The 21,532-nt window shown below is 40.6% G+C and overlaps 2 protein-coding genes and 1 pseudogene across 3 annotated transcripts in view; all 3 read right to left on the reverse strand.

Annotated features, from left to right (window-relative positions):
* Nucleotides 1–1,800: 1,800 nt before the first annotated feature.
* Nucleotides 1,801–7,256, reverse strand: LOC116056168 (cytochrome P450 2K1-like). Of its 2 annotated transcripts, XM_035995194.1 has the most exons (9): nt 6,941–7,256; nt 5,888–6,050; nt 5,376–5,525; nt 4,802–4,962; nt 4,468–4,647; nt 3,588–3,729; nt 3,288–3,472; nt 2,297–2,438; nt 1,801–2,176 (listed from the first exon to the last, which is right to left on the reverse strand). In XM_035995194.1, the coding sequence occupies exons 1-9, from the start codon at nt 7,145–7,147 to the stop codon at nt 1,989–1,991; spliced, it is 1,518 nt and encodes a 505-aa protein (XP_035851087.1). In that variant the 5' UTR covers nt 7,148–7,256; the 3' UTR covers nt 1,801–1,988. The 2 variants fall into 2 exon arrangements, with proteins under 2 accessions (XP_035851087.1, XP_035851088.1); XM_035995195.1 differs by lacking the exon at nt 4,468–4,647.
* A 2,657-nt stretch (nt 7,257–9,913) lies between these two features.
* Nucleotides 9,914–17,223, reverse strand: LOC116056160 (annotated as a pseudogene).
* LOC116056166 (cytochrome P450 2K1-like) overlaps nt 9,914–21,532 on the reverse strand; it is a 55,304-nt gene continuing 43,685 nt past the window's right edge. The window contains exon 10 of the mRNA XM_031308304.2: nt 9,914–10,078. The gene's annotated coding sequence lies outside the window, so the exon portion shown is untranslated. The remainder of the gene's footprint in view (nt 10,079–21,532) is intronic.

Consider the following 21,532-nt stretch of genomic DNA (forward strand, 5'->3'; position numbering starts at 1 on the left):
AATTTTGTACTGTGCTATTGAAATTTAAATGAAAGAAAAGATGCAAGATAGTTTGGAAACTTTTAATTCATTATTATTCCTTCTCACAGAGCAGTGTGCTTTTATCACTAATGCCACATTTTCATAAACAGGGTTTAACTGCTGACGTAGTAGTCTGGATCAACGTACTGTACATGCATTTCCCGGATAATTGCCTGACGTCTGTAATCTGTGTTGCCATTTTCAAACTCTGTTCGCGTTGGGAAACAACAACAAACTTTGAGCTAGTAAGCTACACGCTGAAAATGGCAAGTTTAGAAGAAAAATATGGCTCGTGCAACAAGGCAGGCCTGCTTGGTTCTTTCAGGGAATGGTTGTAAAGATTTACAAAGAATATGTTTACTGCATTTACTCTCTAACTGGGACATTTTCATTTGTGGTGTGCAAATGTTCCACAAACAAGTTTCCATTCTTCAGAGCAGCCGTCTCTGTGTCCAGAGCTTAGCTGCGTCCAAGACGATTGTAATTAGTTTAAAGAAGTGCAAACAACCAGAGTATTTTTTTCCCTCTTGATATTAATCAATTCTGTTACACTACAATATAACGCTGTACAAAATCGTTTCTACTCTCTTGAACTGAGTTGAAGTTAGGGCTGCCCAATATTTTGTTTCATCGTCTACATCGCGATTTGCGTATGCGCGATAGTCAAATGGCAGGACGTGCAACTTTTTTGCTGCTTGATTGAAAAGTAATCTTTCTCCGTTGTCTTTTTAAATGATTGTTAGCAGCCGACACTTAATTACACACATACATTACGACACATTAATGCTACGTTATCACAACGTCTCCCGGCCATTTTGAAGCGTGGAGTTACCAGAAAGCTGCTATACCAGCCAGGCTAAAGCTAATATAGTTATCCTAAAGAATCAAGGGGTCTGACCCAACTAACGTAACGGTTCGGAGCCGTGAAGCTGGAAATGTAACACTTATCTACAACAGCAGCCTGTGTCTGATGTAACGTAATTTACAATGATTGAAGTGTTCGTGGATATACAGAATGTGTTGCTAGTCTGTGACATGCAGGCTCTGCATGCGCAGCGAACCACCAATCACAATCAGTGTTGATCAATTTATCCAACAACCACAACCTGAAATTTAGAGAAAGCAACATGCATTAATTATTAATATAATTGACTTGTGCCTGGATTGATAGTATTATAAGAATACAATGGTGTCATGTGAGGCAACCATTGTATTTAACTACCTTATTTCTAGGGCTGGACGATTAACCAAAAATGTATCGACATCGAAATTCTGAAGCTGTTATCGACATATTTTTCCCAAGACGATCATTTTGATAATGTATTACTGCTGATGGGCTTACTTTGTCCTTTTAAACCATTCTACTGCATGTGTAGTCACATGAATTCGCCTGGAGCATAATGCATAATGGAGGATAACTCAAACACCGAGTCCGAGTCAACTGAGCAACTTGTGCCCAAAACCCCCCCCGCAGTGTACGTCACCTGGGAACATTTTGGCTTCAGAAAAGATGATTTAGAACAAGGTGATTTAATTATTGTTCATATATCGTTATCGAGGTAGAGTGCAACTAATCGTGATTTTGATTTTAGGTCATATCGTGCAGCCCTACTTATTTCCTTCTCCAAAATCACTTCAGAAGAGTAGTCACAGCGCTTACTTGCTTTGGTGTTTGTAAAGTATTAAAGTTGAACAAAGAATGATTCACATAAGAAAAGTTAATTATTATTTTTTCTATGTAGATGCACTCCCCTACAAAATACTACAAAATCACGACAGTAGTCGAGAATGATTAATTAGTTCCAAATAGAGCTATTTCTGTCATCTTGTAAAAAATTGTCTGTAGTCTTTTTTCATAGATATATAACGCTGAAAAAACAAATATCGCAATTTCAGTTTTGTCCAATATCGTGCAGCCCTAGATGAAGTCAAAAAAGCGACCAAGCAGCATTTTCAAGCCCTACTGCTCACATACAGGAAACGGCACACAGTTTATGGGGTGAAGGGCTGAGGGTGAAGCCCACACGTGGAGTCAGATCCAGTTCATCCTCTGAAACTCCAGGAGGAGGAGTGAAACGAAAGTGCTGCAGGAGGGTGGTGAAGAAGATGAAGAGCTCCATCCTGGCCAGACTCTCTCCGGGACAAATCCTGCGACCTGTTAGAGAGAGAACGAAGGAAAATGTTTATCTCATCAGCAAGTAAATGAACAAGTGATGGTTAAATAACCACCACTTGTTCATTTACTTGCATATGTGAATTTAATAAATTCACCGACCTGCAGAAAAAGGCATGAAGGCTTCTCGCTTGACAAACTTCCCGTCTTTGTCCAGGAAGTGAGCAGGATAAAAGCTGTGTGGCCTCTCCCACTCACTCTCATCATACAGGACAGATGTCAAGAGAGGATATACTGTGGTCCCCTGTGGACAATACAGAAAAACATTACACTATGAGCAATAGTATTTGCAAACTACATAAAAAAAAGCACAGAAAGGAATCGCTACATCTTAAATTATTGTCACATTTTGTATCCTGAACCTGTTACTGTATATGACGGACCAAACAGGACTTGTTAGAATGGCGTATTGCATCGTTTCCTGTTGACAGTGCTTCTGTTTAGCTGATAGCGTATTGCTTGGGTAGCTTGACGCAGTTAATTCTGTCATATTCTTCATTACAGCAGCTCATTATCCACTTTACATTTAAACCTACCCTAGTTCACTCAAGCACTCGTAGCTTTTTGTCTTTTAGCGACTTTCTCGCTAATCCCACAGTTGTTTACACGCTATTAGCTCTGTTAGCTGCTTTAGCTGAGTAGTTATCAATGTCTTCTCTCTTTCCCCTGTACTCCTCCTGTCTTTTAATTGGCAAAACAGTCAAATGTTTAGCTAATCCTATAGTGATAATTGAACATGTAACAGGGAAATCCACCTTAACCACTCTTCACATCGGCATTAATTTGATTTGCACAGCTCTTATTTAAAAAAGAAATGCGTCACTTTTAAATCTGATTTGCCTGTTTCCTTTTTTTTAGACAACAAAGATGTTGACAAAGTTTTGTTTTGGTACGTAATATGAAGTTGGAAAAAGGGTAATGAATTGCAATATATCGCAGTATTTTTAAAATCGCAATGATATCGTATCATCGTGATATCGATATATGATCGTTTTTTTTTTTTTTTTGCCTGGCAGTGGTTCCTGTTGGCCTGGCTGCTTACCAGGCTCGTACCCTTATAGGTGAACACTGTAGGTGTTTTATTCAGTCTTGCCTTCTTAATGAAGTGACCCTGGAAGGTGATGTCTTGGCTCGTTTTGTGAGGCACTGCCATTGGGGCGATGTTAGCCAGTCTCTGTGTCTCATGGATGACAGCGTCGGTGAAGGGCAGGTTCTTCCTGTCCTCCACCTGAACGTTACGACTTCCTATCTCCCTGCTCAGCTCCTCCTGGACCTGGTCTGAGAGAGGAAACATTTTTTTTTTTGTTCATAAAGACGATTTGATAACCTTATATGCTACTTTCAAATCTTGCTAGCTTTTTAACATTACCAAGCCTGCCTTTAAGTTCCTTACCTTGTATTTTTGGATTCTTGGCCATGAACAGAAGTCCCCATCTCAGAGTAGTTGCTGTTGTGTCAGTGCCAGCCCCAAAAAGATTAATAACCGTCTGCAAAAGGTTGCGTTCGTTGAAGTAACTATTAGCAATCCCAGATTCCTGCAGGTAAAATAAATTGGTCCAGTTATATAGTCAAATCTGATCCAAAACTTTGTTAGAAATGAGGGATTTTTTTTTTGAGTAGTAGTAGTAGTGATGCTGGTGTGGGTTGCACTTTCCTTCCATTCCCTTCCCTCCATTCCTTGTTAATGATAACTACTGTTGGCCAGGGAAGGTAGACAGAGACATCATAGCGTGATCATCTACGCATCTGGGACTGCCCATTGTTCTGATGGCCCATTATTGCGAAACCCCAATAGTCTGAAAAATGTGCCTTTGGACCGACAACCCATTATCCCAAAAACAAATACCCAATGTTCCTGCATCTGAAAACAATTTGTGGCCTGCAATAAGTCAAAGTGCAGGTCTACACACTCTACAGCTAACATAGTTGGTACCAATGGATTCCTTAGGTCTTCTAGGAATTTATAATACATTGACATAGATCGATTCTGGATTCTGAATCGATATTGGATTAAATGAAAATCATTTTTTTTTTTTTAACCTATCCCTATTCATAAAGCAAATTTAAATTCAATCCCGAATTGACCAATGTGCTGTAAAATAACTAAAATACCATAACATGGTAACAGCAACAAAGCAGTAGAGATAACATAGCAATACTATCCCATGCTCAAATGGATAAGTGACAGAACAGATAGAAAATATAAAACATAGAAGAGTTAAAAGTGAGGTATAAATATCTTAATTATTAATAGTGATGATAAGCTTCCCAACCTCCAGATTTTGCTTTCGGACCAGAAAGGCGTCCACAAAGCCTCTGCACATCTGTGGATTGAGGGTCTCTTTCAAACGACTGAACAGCTGTAAGTTCTGTTTCTTGTTGACAGCGAATATCGTCTCTATTTCCTTCTTCCCACCAAACCATTTACCGATCCATGGAAACATGTTATACAACTGTTAACAAAAATATAGATGCATCAGTATGTACAAAAAGTATTTAACAGGCAAGTAAAGAATCCCATAATTTCTTCAATTCAGTTCAGTTATATTATGTATTTGAAAATCACAGTGCTAAAAGTTTAAGCTGAATCAACAAATTAAATGTCACCTGTACTGACGGGGAGCCCACAAGTTGAACATATCTGTTGGTCCGATCTACCAGGGATGTAAACTCTGGATCATCATATTCAAATCTGCTGCCATAAACAATGGAGCAGATAATATTAGAGACTGCATAGTTTATTGGTTGGGTCGAATCAAAAGCTTCACCTGTAACAAGGGAAACAGGAAAAAATCCAAATCACGAGTGTTGGAAATATGTTACGTGCCATTTTGTGATAATTGAACAAAGCCTCTCTCATCAAATCAGAACCAACCTTGAACCAATCCTCATTTTCCCTGTTGCCCCTTTCTTATCTATCAGCTCTCACATCATCAAAGTGAATTTAGTGATTGTTAGAAAATGTTTATATTCTTGTCTCATAAAACCTTTAGAACATTGTGGAACTGAACCCTGTGTGTTACTATCTCTGAGCGTTTGTAACTGCTTTAAGAGTCAACTCACAAAGGTCAACCCAGTGGACGATAAGATACAAATCATGAAACAATTGTGACTGGATTGTTTCATTAAAAGAGGATTGATGAAACATTGTTCATCATACAGTAGGTTAAAAGTCACTTACCTTTAAATGTCTTGAACACTTCAATGAGGTGGTCACATTCCTCAATGATTTTGTCCTCACTCGCCTTCTTGCCCATCCCAAAGTCTCTCAGGTTAGTCAAAGCAAAGCGCCTCATCTCTTTCCACGAATCACCATTGGCCCATATAAGCCCTGAGATTAAATTTGTTTTTTTAAACTTAAAGAACTTGGAATGGAATGGACAATAAGCGCTGTCCTCGACTAAAGACTCTTATTTGTCCATTAGTCGATTTTAATTGACAGATCTGTAAAACCAGAGTTTCTTCAGAAAGAGTCGTGCAAAAGCACCACTTCACATATTTTGACCAGAGATGTGCTAATAAGCTTCTTGGAAATAAGTTAATTAAGCATGAAAAATACAAATGACTGATCGACTTAAGAAATCTTAGTTTCCTAAGACCAAAACGGTCGATGAGTTAACATTGTTAAAGACAGACATTTACTGGAAAATGAACTGAACAGAAAAAGTGATTTCTAAAAAGCTCTTTCCTTACCATGGCCTTGATTAGATTCCTCCATTATTAACATTGGATCTCTTTCACCAAACTCTTCAGCATAGTTGACAAGTGCCTCTTTCACCGTCTTGTACCCAGCCAGGACCACCACTTTTTGGGGTCCCAAATACACAGTGAACACTGATCCATATCTCTTGGAAAGCTGAGAACAGGGGCACAATGTCATGATTTATTCATTATAAAACAAACCCATAAACACAGAAGAATTGTTGTAACAGTGGGGCTGCCTAGAGTGCACACACACAAGAAATCCCCCTTAAACCCCCAGTGTGTAACGTTTATACTTGTTCATTATCACAATCTGTATTGCCTTCACAAACTTGTCCTTTTTTATGAATATTGACCACCACCATCAATTCCAAGTATTCGTATTGGTTTGAAATTTTACATTTGTGCTTGCATGAACTGGGGTAGACTCTCCATAGTCATGTGCCTTCTTGAAATACGTTAGCCGTTAAGGGACATACAGCACATAATGCTCCGCCTTTCTCTTTTTTGACTCACAGCTGCTGCTAATGGGTATCGTCGCTTCCCGGCCCCGGCAAGTTTGAAGAAGGAAACACGGAGGACCACACGTATTCAAAATCCAAATTTCAGGAACAGGAGTCTTCTTCTTCGCCCAGAATAAGAAAACCAATATTGAAAAGAGCAAGAGACTGGCGTCATCAGAAAAAAGAGTGAACATTGGAGCTGCTTTGGACGCACACACCAAATCCCAACTAGTTAATTATCCTCCGGACCGCTGCAGTCTCCTTTTCTTTCTCTCTCCTTTTTGTCGGGTGGCGCACGTGCCCGCTCGTGGTGTGAAGCGCGCGTCAGCGCCACTTTCCAACATGCACTCCAAAAACCACGGCTGATAGACGGCCTTTTGTACACCTTTGCTTTTTGAAGCGTGAAGACTACCGTAGCTGCAATACGTACTTTGAACTGTGTGGCGAGAGAGACGCTATTGATTGTGATATATGATCTCACCACTAGATGGGAGAAATTCTTACACAATGTAGCTTTAAAGAACAGCAATTTATTCCTCACCTTCAGTAATGTGTTGTAGAGTCTCTTAAGGTCAAGCTGCAGCAGGTTCCCGATTAGGGGAAATGGTTTTGGTCCTGGAGGTTCCTTTCTGTCTTCCTTGGAGCTGAAGCTGGAGGAGGAGACGAGGTAGACGAGTAGCAGGACCAACAGACCCCCCAACAGGGAGATAGAGCTGGAGGACTGGAGAAACAATTCTAATACCCCCATGACTTGTCTGAAATTGCTACCTAACTGACAAAATGTGTTTCCTCCTGGAGCCTATAGTTTTGTGAGTGTTCTGGTAAACAGGGATTTCACAACTAACCCTAAACTGCTGTAAGGTCCCAACTTCCTGCTGTACATTTATTGGTGCATCCTTGTGGGAGTGACTTCACAAAACTCACATGAAAGCTTTGCTGACCTTTGCTACTACTTCTCTCTTGACTACTGCTGCTGATGCTGCTGCATATATGGCATTCCAAAAACCTCACGTCCAGTCCAGCATTAACCTAAAGTCTTTTAAACTTCAACTTTCAGCTGTATTTTGTCCCCGGAGGGCAATTGGTTATGCAGCAAGTTATACAATACATGAAAAACAACATAGTCATGCAATACTGAAGGAAAGGGGGGGTGACTTGAATACCAGTGTTCTGGAAGACCAACAATAGTCACTGGTGACCGACTTTGACATTTCCAAGTGTACAAAGCACAGCATCAATAACATCTAAAAAAGCAGCACAATGACGAAAAAGCTACAAATACCCACATTAAAGTGCAAAGTGACCAGGCATGTTGAATACATGATCAACATCTCTTCCATCATAACACAAATTGCCTACATCAGCGGCATAGACATCATCATTATCCTAATCCTCATCACCATCATCACCATCACCAACACAAACCCCATCATATCGCTAAGTAAACTACACACTGCCAAGTGAATTGGGAGTTATTACCTCCTCCCCCGGCCTGATTTAACAAGTGAATTGGCTGTGGGGATAAAGAAGTGCTTGTACCTGTTACTCTTAATCATGGGTAATCTGAACCTAGAGCCAGAAGGCAAAATCTGAAATTCAGAGTAAAGGGTGTGGACGCTGGCGGACAGGATGGCTTCAGCTAGTGCTGTGCGGTATACCGGTTCATGCCGAATACCGGTGTATTTTTTTTCGTTATGATATGAATTTTTAATATACCGCCACTAGAGGGGTTGAAATTAATAAAATAATCGATGCATCAAATCGTGGACATGGACGATGCTGCATCGATAATCGACCGGGTGTTTTTTTGTACTTTGCCAGATGTCTGCATCCAAATTTTGTTACCATGTTGGTATTGTGACCCTGCAAATGTAGTCACGAAACGTTACAGGTGTGTAGTTGAGATCAAAACAAAGGCCAAGTTTGAAAATGAGTGTGGTTTGGAGCAAAGGTATTGGAAGTAGAGGTGTTGTGAAATGTTTGTTTAAAGCACTTGAATAAGCAATTCATGTTGTTCAGTTAAAAACCGTTTAAAGGAAATGTTAAATTATAGTGTTGTGAAAACTCAATATTTACATTATTTACAGTACTTGATTTACAGCTAATATGTGAAAAGGTACACAACCTTATTTGTTTAACAGTAATTCAGTTTTACTACGAACCGTTACAGGAAGTGCTTTTATTTTGAAGCAGGCTACACAGAAGTTGTGATGAGATGAACATGAGACGCTAGATGCAAATGGTCCGCCATGCTTAAGTTTGCTCACTTTCTTCTTTGTAAAATTGCAGCATATTGAACAGTAAAATGTTCACAGTAAAAGCCACTTCACTACAAGGGGGGTAGAAAGTAACCAAGGGGCCACCCCACTTAACGCCCCTGGCCTGATTTGGCATTGCAGCTGATATGATCCCATAGCAAGATGGTCTGTAGTTTTCCTCATTAAAAAATATAACTGTATAATTGTGAATGACCCCCTTCTTACGACATCTGTGTGGTGCAAGAAATTAGCACTTCATGAACTGGAAAAAACAAACACTGGCAGTGGACATAAACCACACAGCAATTATCTTTCAGTTATTCTTCTTCTGAAACATATTTCTGAAAAAAAACAAAACATGTTGGAACATATAAACTTAATATTTAGTAGATATTACAAGACAATTTGCAGCTTTGAGAAGGCAGTTGGGATGAGGCGAGCACCTCCAACTTTAATGCTGTGGTACTCTGTTGAAACATTTCAGGCTGTAAGAGAGTTACTGCCACGAAGGTCAGAAATACTTAGGTCTTTATTGTGTACATGACAATATTAAATTTGTATTTAGCTAGTTATAAGAAAGCCATTTTTGTTATAGTTTGAAGATGATTGTGCTCTGCAGATATACAGTATGTAGCTAATAAGGAAAGTCCATTGCTGGAACATGAGTACTTCTAAACAGACATTAAACAAACATTTTTTTAATTACATCAGTGGTGCTGAACATTTTTTACATTTTACTGTAACTACTTTTTTAAAACTTAAAGCCTTCATGAATGAGGGACAACACATGAGGAAGCTCAGTACTTTTAGGGTTTCAAAGACAGACCAGGCCTGGTTTGATAACAATATTTTGGCTCAAATGTTGAATATGAATCTTAAATTCCAGTCTGCCGTCAAGCCAAATTCTTAGGTATTTATGTAGCTCAGCAAGAGTGATATGGATACCGTCTAAACTTTTAATACAGGATAGTCAGAGATGCCAATGGATGTAGAGAATACCATCTACCTGGTCTGACCTTGAATGCAGCTAGATAGTCGCGGTATCACAAGATCACATGAAACTCATCTTTTCAGGCTTCAAGTAATGCATTTGTGTCTCAACTACCAGCTTACTGAACCAATCAGCTTCCGGTATGGAGCTACTGGCATCTACGGGCTGTGGTTTAGGTGTATGTGACGCCTGAGACTGTTTGTTAAAAACACAATGGCAGATGTTATAGACAGATGGTATATCCAATCACGTGCCAGGTATTATCTTAAGTGCCTGCCCTTTTCCAAACAGTTTCCAATGATGGCTTCTCAGATGGTTCTGTGTAACACATCATCTGGTGCATCATCAGGTTACTGATCTGCAGTTAGTTACTTATCTGCAAATCTTTGATGAAATTAAAGTTCTGTTAATTGCATCATTGAAATTGAAATTTTTGTGCTGTTGCACTACATGGAATATAATGCTGTAAGCATGCAAGCAGCATTTTCAAGCCCTACTGCTCACATACAGGAAACGGCACACAGTTTATGGGGTGAAGGGTTGAGGATGAAGCCCACACGTGGAGTCAGATCCAGTTCATCCTCTGAAACTCCAGGAGGAGGAGTGAAACGAAAGTGCTGCAGGAGGGTGGTGAAGAAGATGAAGAGCTCCATCCTGGCCAAACTCTCTCCGAGACAAATCCTGCGACCTGTCGGAGAGAGAGAACAAAGGAAAATGTTCATCTCATCAGCAAGTAAATGAACATCTAGAACTGATGGCTAAATTCACCAACCTGCAGAAAAAGGCATGAAGGCTTCTCGCTTGACAAACTTCCCGTCTTTGTCCAGGAAGTGAGCAGGATAAAAGCTGTGTGGCCTCTCCCACTCACTCTCATCATACAGGACAGATGTCAAGAGAGGAAATACTGTGGTCCCCTGTGGACAATGTAGAAAAATATTCTCTACAAGCAATAGTATTTTCAAACTACATAAAAAAAATAAGTCACAAAGCTCAGAAAGGAATCTCTACATCTTAAATTATTTTAACATTTTGAATCCTGAACATGCAGCTATATGAAGGACCAAACAGGACTTCTTAGAACGGCGTATTGCGTAATTTCCTGTTGACCGTGCTTCTGTTTAGCTGATAGCGTATTGCTTGGGTAGCTCGACGCAGTTAATTCATGAGTCATATTCTTCATTAAGGCAGCTGATTATCCGCTTTACATTTAAACCTACACTAGTTCACTCAAGCACTCATATCTCTTTCTGTCCGTCTGCAGCATAGTATCGCAATATTTTACGTGGCACTACTGTATCGATACATGGCCAAGTATCAATCGTTTAGAATAACAATTGCTTTTTTAGTCCACTAGATGGGACATTGAAGTGAGATGAACAAACCAGAGACATTTCTTTTCAGACTAAAAAGAGGTTGACAAAGTTTTGCCTTGGGGACATAATATGAAGTTGGAGAAAGGGTAATGAATTGCAATATATCGCAGTATTTTTAAAATCACAATATCGTATCATGATATAAATATTGTGATAATAGCGTATCGTGGGACCTCTGGTGATTCCACCTCCATGATATTTGGCATTTTTTGGCATAACATTATTATTTTTTTGGCCTGGCAGTAGTTCCTGTTGGCCTGACTGCTTACCAGGCTCGTACCCTTATAGGTGAAACACTGTAGGTGTTTTATTCAGTCTGACCTTCTTAATGAAGTGACCCTGGAAGGTGATGTCTTGGCTCGTTTTGTGAGGCGCTGCTATTGGGAGGATGCTGGCCAGTCTCTGTGTCTCATGGATGACAGCGTCGGTGAAGGGCAGGTTCTTCCTGTCCTCCACCTGAACGTTACGACTTCCTATCTCCCTGCTCAGCTCCTCCTGGACCTGGTCTGAGAGAGGAAAAGTTTTTGTTTTCATGAAGACGATTTGGTAACCTTGTATGCTACTTTCAAATCTTGCTAGCTTTTCAACATTACCCAGTGTTTCCCACACATAGACTAATTAGTGGCGGTGCGCCGCACTATCAACACATTGCGTTTCGTTTTTTTTTTTTAAAACACGTTCAGCTGCATTTCTTTCCCTGCTGTCCTCCGTCTCTCTGTCACTTGTGTCTCGCTCACATATATACACACACACACACACACACACACACACACACACACACACACAGCCCCTCCCGCCATGCGGTGTTTTTAGCCCCCAATGTCGCTTTCCAGGCAGCACAGCAATGGTTATTTCAAAGAAGTTATGTTTAGGGTTAAGGTGAGGGTTAGCTGCCTGGAAGGCGACGTTGGAGGCTTAAAACACCATCGAGCCCACCGTGCACACAGCGTCTCCATAAAGGAGAGAAGACAGCTGGCGAAATTCACAAGTTCACGAAAGGTTGGTACCTATACACAATCACACATTAAAAAGTGCTATAAAATATTTTATTTTCTGAATACAATGTTGTCAGTGTGTTAATGCTAGAGTCCCGACCCGACTCTTAGCAAACAAGCGATTGTGCCCGCTTTAGAAAGTTAACTAGTCGCAAGTTTGCTGTAAAATGCAGTTGGGTTGTCGAGGTCAAAACACTATATGTAGCAACTGTGAATCCAATAAATGTATTATAATTAATGTTATGTCATTTTTTTTACTTTTACACTGAATGCTTCTGTATTGAAAAGTATTTTCTGCGACTGAAAAAGGCCCATGTTGAGGATGAGGACCAGCCTGAACCGGAGGTATCAGTCTGAAACAGAGCTCAACAGTCTGACCAGTGGAATTAGTTATGTTATTAATTTTTTTACAATATTTTCAGGCTTCAACTAGTGCTGCTCAAGCAGAAAGAGATAGATTTGTTAGGCATTGAAGTAGGAGAGGAGGACAGTATCCAACAGCATTTTTTTTAAAGTAGTAGTAGTGATGCTGGTGTGGGTTGCACTTTCCTTCCATTCCCTTCCCTCCATTCCTTGTTAATGATAACTACTGTTGGCCAGGGAAGGTAGATCATAGCTATACATCATAGCTTGATCATCTACGCATCTGGGACTGCCCATTGTTCTGATGGCCCATTATTGCGAAACCCCAATAGTCTGAAAAATGTGCCTTTGGACCGACAGCCCATTATCCCAAAAACAAATACCCAATGTTCCTGCATCTGAAAACAATTTGTGGCCTGCAATAAGTCAAAGTGCAGGTCTACACACTCTACAGCTAACATAGTTGGTACCAATGGATTCTTTAGGTCTTCTAGGAATTTATAATACAGACATAGATTGATTCTGGATTCTGAATCGATATTGGATTGTTTAAATGAAAATCGATTTTATTAAACCCAGCCCTATTCATAAAGCAAATTTAAATCCAACCCGAGCTGACCAAAGTGCTGTTAAATAACTAAAGTACCATAACATGGTAACAGCAAGAAAGCAGTAAAGATAACATAGCAATACTATCCCATGCTCAAATGGATAAGTAACAGAACAGTACAAAATACAAAACATAGAAGAGTTAAAAATGAGGTATGTTTCTTAATTGTTAATAGCATTGACCATAATAGTGATGATAAGCTTCCCAACCTCCAGATTTTGCTTTCGGACCAGAAAGGCGTCCACAAAGCCTCTGCACATCTGTGGATTGAGGGTCTCTTTCAAACGACTGAACAGCTGTAAGTTCTGTTTCTTGTTGACAGCGAATATCGTCTCTATTTCCTTCTTCCCACCAAACCATTTACCGATCCATGGAAACATGTTATACAACTGTTAACAAAAATATAGATGCATCAGTATGTACAAAAACTATTTAACAGGCAAGTAAAGAATCCCATAATTTCTTCAGTTCAGTTGTATTATGTATTTGAAAATCACAATGCTTAAAAAAGTGTAACCTGAATAAACATGAAATGTCACCTGTATTGACGGGGAGCCCACAAGTTGAATGTATCTGTTTGTTCGATCTACCAGGGATGTAAACTCTGGATCATCATATTCAAATCTGCTGCCATAAACAATGGAGCAGATAATATTAGAGACTGCATAGTTTATTGGTTGGGTCGTATCAAAAGCTTCACCTGTAACAAGGCAAACAGGAAAAAATCCAAGTCACCAGTGTCCAAATCACGAAACAGTTGTGATTGGATTGTTTTCTAACAACAAGGATTGACGAAACGATGCTCAACATGCAATAGGTTATAATAAGACACTTACCTTTAAATGTCTTAAACACTTCAATGAGGTATTCACATTCCTCAATGATTTTGTCCTCACTCGCCTTCTTGCCCATCCCAAAGTCTCTCAGGTTAGTCAAAGCAAAGCGCCTCATCTCTTTCCACGAATCACCATTGGACCATGAAACCCCTGAGATTAAACATGTTTTTAACTTTAAAAAAACTTGGAATAGATAAAGACAATTAGAGCTTTCCTCGACTAAAGACCTTCTTAGTTGTCAAAGAACACTTTTTGTTGACTATTCAATTAGTTGATTTAATTGACAGATCTGTAAAACCGTGTTTCTCCACAAAGAATCATGTAAAAGCACCACTTTAATCTTGTTTACCAAAGATGTGCTCATACATTTCTAGAAAATAAAATCATTCAGCATGAAAAAGGCATAAAAAATGACTAAGCGACAAAAGAAATCTTAGTCAACTGAGACCAACATGAACGATTAGTCGACTAAGAGGATGCATCCCTAAAGACAATCAACATTTTCTTGAAAATAAACAAGGAATTTCGAAAAAGGTCTTTTTCTTTCCTTACCATGGCCTTGATTAGATTCCTCCATTATTAACATTGGATCTCTTTCACCAAATTCATCAGCGTAGTTGACAAGTGCCTCTTTCACCGTCTTGTACCCAGCCAGGACCACCACTTTTTGGGGTCCCAAATACACAGTGAACACTGATCCATATGTCTTGGAAAGCTAAGAACATAATGTCATGATGTATTTACTATAAAACAAACACATTTTAAAAAGAAGATAATGTGGTAGAAAAGTCACTGTAACAATGACTAAGTTTACATGCACATAATATTCCGGTTTTTGCCCTAATTCCTACTAAGCTGTTTACATGGCTAATGAAAGTCAATATTCAACTAATATTCCCGTTTACATGTAGCCATGCAAAATACTTTTTTTTTTCCAAAGTTAACCAGCGGTGGCGGACTTGTTGGACCTTGTGAACACAGCGTCCCTCTTTCATTCCTTAAACCAGCTTCTTGAGAAGGTCGGCGTAGCGATGTGTGTGCATATCCAAAAACCTGTTGATATCCAAGTCTTCGATAATGTTTAAAAGTAGCTGTGTTTCTCCTTATCGGGTCTGCAGCCTTGCAAACTGTTGGCTGGTTGGTTTGTGTACAGCAACCATAGCAACGCACAGAGCTGACCATGAGCCGCAAATAGGCAAGAGGCCGTAAACTGCGGTTAAAAACCCTGAATGAGATGCATATTTCGAATGCGCTGTATACATGTCGAAAGAATCCTTCTAAAACCCGACTAATACAGAATATCCCATGTCTTCGGAAAATGCTATATTCGGAAAAAAGCCTTATTCGGAATATCCAACCAGAATATGCTGTTTACATGACCTGTATCAAATTCGGAGCATTGTCATATTCTGAATAATAGTGGAATATTGGTGTAAACATACTCATTGTGGCTGTCTTGAGAGCACACACACAACAAATCACCCTAAAAGAAAAACAATTATCAGTCATCTTCTCACCTTCAGTAATGTGTTGTAGGGCCTCTTAAGGTCAAGCTGCAGCAGGTTCCCGATTAGGGGAAATGGTTTTGGTCCTGGAGGTTCCTTTCTGTCTTTCTTGGAGCTGAAGCTGGAGGAGCAGACGAAGTAGAAGAGTAGCAGGACCACCAGACCCCCCAACAGGGAGATAAAGCAGGGCCCCTCTCTTTAGCCTGCCTCTCTTAGTTATACTATTATAACTCTAGACTGCTGTGGGAAGCTCCTTCCAAGGACACAATGAGCCGCTCCCTCTTCTCTCTTTTCACTTGTCTCCTTTTGTGTGCATCTTAGTCCCAGAAATGCCTGTTACTAACCTAGCTCTGGGGAGTTTTCTCCCCGGAGTCCCTTTGTTTCTTCTTCACCCAGAACATCGCCTTGGAATTGGGTGGCACCTACACCGGGGTCCTGGGTGCAGCTGACGCTATGGACTTACTACACCCTGCTACGCTCTGCGTTTCCCCGCAGTGTCCGACTGCGTCCTGCCGCGTCCAACCGCGTCCACCCAGGCTGCTGTGCCACATTACACCCCGTAACGCCCTGCTGTACCCTACTATGACATGAACTACTATGACTACCATTGTGATCACTGCTTCACTATCTTTATTATGACTATTATTGCCACCATTCACCACTCCCCCAACTGGTGCCGTCAGACACCGCCTACCAAGAGTCTGGGTCTGTCCGAGGTTTCTTCTTAACAAAAAAAGGGAGTTTTTCCTTGCCACTGTCGCTATAGCTACTGCTAATGCTTGCTCTTGAGGCAACCACTGTAATAGTTGGGGCTTCGTAAAGTACAGAGTTTGGTCTAGACCTACTCTATCTGTAAAGTGTCTCGAGATATCTCTTGTTATGATTTGATACTATAAATAAAATTGAATTGAATTGAATTGAAAGCTGGAGGACTGGAGAAACAGCTCTAATACCCCCATGACTTGTCCTGAAGTTGGTACTTCACTGGCCAAATATTTTTCCTTCTGGAGCCTTCAGTTTTGTGAGTTTTCTTTTAAAGAGGGATTTCACAACTAACCATCAACTGCAGTAATTTCCTCATTCCCTGCTGTACTGTGATTGGTGCATCCTTGTGGGAGTGACTTCTTCACCTAACTCACATGAAAGCTTTGTTGACTTTGGCTACTACTTCTCTCTCTCCGATGCTGCTGTTCATATAGCATTTCATTGCGTCCACTCCAGCAACCACCTATAATCTCGGAGTCTACATTTCTCTGGGGGGGGTGGCGAGGTTATGTTTTTATCAACGTAATTAGGAAACATTCATACGTAATACTTTAATGCCTAGTATATACACAACACATTCTCATTCTGCGTCATTTTGTTTCGTCATTGGCGTCACTCGTCAATAAACTCGGTACCCCTAGTGACAAGGATCACAAACTAGCTCTGGTTGTAAATAGAGACATCCCCAATGATGACATGAGGACAGATGGATCAGTGGCAGTGTCAGGAAAAGAAACCGGAACCATCAACATGTTTTCTGATGCTGAATATTTATTGCAGTAAATGTAAAAGCTGGCAGTGGTTAACCAGACTGGTCCAACTGCTGCTCTTCAGGTTCTCTCTGAACTGCTAGACTCACTGCACACACGTAGGGCCTCTGCTGATAACAGGCCCCATCGTTCCAGAGTCCCCAGTCTGAAAGAAACATGTTAATCAGTGGCAGTAGGGATTTTTAATGGTTGAGGTGTGAAGCAAAGGGGCAACAACAGTACTGAAGCTTCTTATGAATTTTCTATAGAAATTAGCAAACCCCAGAAAACATTGAACTTGCTTCCGGCTTGTGGGAGTTGGCCAATCCTTCACCGCTCGCACCTTCTCAGGGTCCATCTTCTCCTCCCCCTCTGCCATCACGTAGCCAAGGATTGAAACAGTCGGGACCTGAAACTCACACTTCTCTGCTTTGACAAACAGCCGGTTGTCGAGGAGCCGTGGTGGACATGCGAGTCAAGATCTGGGGAGAAAATAAGGATATCGTCCAGATACACAAAAACAAACACATTGAGCATTTCCCTCAACACATCATTCACCAGGGCCTGGAAAACAGAAGGGCCTTAGCAAGGCCAAAAGGCATAACCAGGTATTTGTAATGCCCACTGGGGGTGTTAAGTGCTGTCTTCCACTCATCTCCTTTGCAAATCCTCACTAAGTGGTAAGCGTTTCTGAGATCCAACTTGGTAAATATCTTGGCACCTTGGAGCAGTTCAAATGCAGAAGATATTAAGGAGAGTGGGTACCGGTTCTTGATGGTGATGTCATTCAATCCCCTAAAATCAATACAAAGGTGGAGGGTCTTGTCCTTCTTACCAACAAAGATAAAGAAAAATCTCACAGCGACAAAGTGGGTAGAAAAAACACACACAATGATCTCACAACAGAAAAAGACAACACAGAGACTAAATGCACAAGGTCACGAGCAAGGGATAGGTGACACAAGGGCTCAGGAACAGGTCAAACACATCAGGGTGGGGCAGACAATCGCAAAGCCGGGAAAACACAAGGAAGAAAGTAGAACAAGACATGACAAGGGAAAAACAGAGACTACAAAATAAAAACAGGGTAACACACAACAGAGAACACGAGACAGCAACAACAAGGAACCGGCGAATAAATTAACACAAAACAGGAAAAACTATAATCGACAACCACAACATGATAGTTGTGTTGAATGCTAATAAATTACTGTACTTACTAATCTAGGTCACTCTGTGAAACCTAGAGTTTGAACTCTGAGTAGTAACCGTTTACACATCTTCTTTGTAGCATCCATGTTTGTTGTTATGGTTAAAATCAACATTCAGACTTTCCAACTTGAGAGCAAGTGAAAACACCAAAGTCGGAAGAACAACGTCCAATCTCCAGTCCAGGTGAGCTGACAAGCTGAAGGAGAGGGCCAGGCCTCGTGTTCAGAGAACCTGTTATCGTTTCAAACTGTTGAACAATTATTATTGGGATATTTGCAATGGCAATGTACCACAGACCTTGCGGCTCACACCTCTCAATATTTCCTAACGTTTGCCTCCCCACCTTTACGCTTTGGGTCCCGCTTTCGCATGCTCCCCGTGTCATCAGGGGCGACTCGTGTTGGGGGCGTCTGGCGCCGGGAGGCTTGGACCCCGTCATAACTGCTTGCAGTTCTAGTTATTTATTTCTTCTTCTAAGGGTGATTCAGAGCTGCTGAGGACAAACACAGGTTCCACGTGTACATCTCTGAAAACACTTCAGGGTGATGAGGATACCTACAGCAAACTAATTTCATGATGAGAGGCAACCGAAAAATCAACAGTCTATTCTAATAAGTCGTGGGAAACGAGGTGCTGCTATGTTTCTTCTACGCAGGTTTGACTGTCTAACTGCCAACAATTATTTTGTGCCATTCTCCCAGTGTCAGTAACATGAACCTCCAGGTCATCCTGGCAGCAGCACATGGGAGCAGCTTAGGACAAATGAGTTCTATGAGAGGACTTTGCAATAAATCTTTTTCACAGACAGGCCAAATCTGAACAACCATCTTTGGTATTCTCACGAGGCCAAATGGCCAAATATTGGCCTCGGATGAGAGACGTAACAACTTCAAGAACCTTAACCAAGTCCAGTTGCCCAGTGTTCCAGTTGAATTTAACCTTCCTTTGAATTTAACCTTCCTTTGATACTTACAGTAAAAAAAGCAGTAAACTTTTTAACAGATTTGTATTTTTGAGGTTCACATTTTGAAAGCACACTTGCTGCCCTGTTTCTGTCCAATATTAATAGATTCACTCAGGGAAAGTGAGGTCAGGAAACTGCTGAACAAATATCATTTCTTAATTCTTCCCAGGATGATTCAAAGTGGCTGCACAAGTTCTAAATCTCCTCAGGGAGAGGAGGACACCTGTATCTTTGTATACTTTTAGGATTAGGGTTGGCAGTAAAATCAAATAATCCCTGAGCAACGAGGCAGGAGAGATATAATGGGCCCAATCTCAATGTCTATACTCACAGACACAAGGGCTTACTCCAGGACATTGCTAACAACCTGCAGGAGCCAATTTATAGCATGCTGTACAGTCTGCCCCAGGTGCATGACTATTTACTACACATGCCTCTTCCCAGGAGTCTTCTTCTTCTCCACCCACCATGGCGGTTCCCAGTTCACTTACCCACACCAGCTCTCCCCTGTGGCCTGACATGTCACCACCTCGTCCTCTACACAAATGCTCTGGCTTATTCTCATACCACTACTCATCGCCAAAATGCATCCCTTCACTGTGGGGAAACCGTATTTCTTCATCACGTCATCACAACAATTCTCTGCTCTTCTGCTGATGGTCTGAGTTCCCGAGACTGGAAGTTGTTCTTCTGACTTCGGTCTCTTCCTGTGCTCTGAAGTTGGAAAATCTGAATGTTGATTGTAACCATAACAACAAACATGGAGGCTACAAAGAATATGTGTAGACTGTTACTACTCAGAGTGACCTAAGTTTAGTAAGTAACGTTTTTTTATAACAGAGAGAGAGAGAGAGAATGCAGCAAAGGGCCGCAGATCGAAACCGAACCCACAGCCGCTGTGTCAAGGACTGAGGGTGAGCCAACCAGGCGCCCCCAAATATCGTACTAATGTTAATAAATAACTTTTTGAACTAGTCTGGGTCACTTTTTATGGACAACAACTAACAGCAATACCAAATAAAAAATATTTGAGCAAAATAAAATTTGTGAATTAATAAAATGTTTCTTACCATTAATTAAACATCTAGTTATGCCCGCCATATTAATGACACGTGATGTCAAGTCAGCAAGTTGGGCACTAAAATCTTTCCAGACTTTTCAAGTTGTTCCGACTTCATCAGGCAACTTCAAATCGTTTTTATTCAAAGTGTCCGACACCACACGTAGGCCTCCCTGATCTAAACCTGATCAGTTGTTCGTTGTTAGACTTCAGTGCTAGTCTTGGATTGTCTATAACAAACACAAACATTTGAATTGTGCAACAAGGCAAGCCTGCTTGGTTCTTTCAGGTAATAATTGTAAAGATTTACAAAGAAAATTCGGCATTTCCTCTCTAAATGTTTTGGGACAGATTGGTGGGATTGCTGTGGCCGAAGTACACACAGCTATACATTGGTAAGAGCAAATGCGCTGTGGATATAAGTCTGGCAATACAAGACTACGATCACCATAGCAACGACCCCACAGAGGTTAAAAAGCTGGGTCAGGACAGAGGAATTCTCTCGAATGAGAGACAAAACATCTTCAAGAACCTTAAAGTGAACTTGTTTGGGATGACTTGACACTTGGAGTTTATTAAAATATCTTTAACTTGTTTGAAATAACTTAAGATTTGAAATGCAAGAATACTATTGTATCCTGCATCAAGAAATATAATTATATAAAACTATCATTAAGGCTTGTGCAGACCAAAGTGTCAAGCCTGTAAATCTAAAACATCTAGTTTTGTTGGCCATGTTGATACGCATATGACAGCAAGTCGGGCACCACAATCTTTCCTGAGTTTCCGAGTTGTACAGACTTCAGCAGGCATTAACGTGCATTTTCCAACTAGGAAACTTGTTTATCCGAGCTGTCTGACACTACATGGATGCAGCATTTCTCTTATAACTTTCATCTTTTTGGCTTTTAGTTTAATTTATTTTTTAGTTGATAAAAAACAACCACTCATGTTTGGTCTGAAAGTTGTTTTTGGCCATTTCCACATGTCTACTTACAATATGAAAAGAGTCTTTCTATTAGCAGATTTTCCCATTCAAAAACTTTCATATATTTGTGGTGGGAAAGGGGCCCTTTATCGGCAGATATTGCTCATTGATGATCGACGTATCAGATGCTAAAAACGTGATAGGGGCATTACTAGTTTAAACAAAACTACAGAACTAAAACCACTTAGGCTTAGTATGTGTCCCGTACAAATGTTCAAGGGTGCCTTGTACGTCGTATCAAACACTGATGGCCGTGACAGAGCGTCTGTTTTTGATGCCCTGAGAATGCAGGGCTCCAGACTAACTTTTTTTACTGTAACTGAGATTTTTTAGGGGCACAGGCATAAAATTTAGGGGCGCACACCTTAACCTTTGTGTTGTCCTCCCGAGTCAAAACTGAAAATCGACACTTTTTTTCGACACATTTGACGTGTTTTTTTTTTTTTTACGTTTTTGCCGCTTTT

The sequence above is a fragment of the Sander lucioperca genome, chromosome 19 (genome assembly GCF_008315115.2).
Source record: "Sander lucioperca isolate FBNREF2018 chromosome 19, SLUC_FBN_1.2, whole genome shotgun sequence".
Taxonomy (NCBI): domain Eukaryota; kingdom Metazoa; phylum Chordata; class Actinopteri; order Perciformes; family Percidae; genus Sander; species Sander lucioperca.

What these genes read in the sequence shown, in the direction of transcription:
- LOC116056168 (XM_035995194.1), bottom strand. Translation starts at nt 7,147, where the DNA reads ATGGGGGTATTAGAATTGTTTCTCCAGTCCTCCAGCTCTATCTCCCTG. An exon ending in AGTGTTCAAGACATTTAAAG is followed by an intron (nt 4,963 to 5,375) that starts GTAAGTGACTTT and finishes CCCTTGTTACAG; the next exon opens with GTGAAGCTTTTGATTCGACC. An exon ending in TCCGAAAGCAAAATCTGGAG is followed by an intron (nt 3,730 to 4,467) that starts GTTGGGAAGCTT and finishes TTTTACCTGCAG; the next exon opens with GAATCTGGGATTGCTAATAG.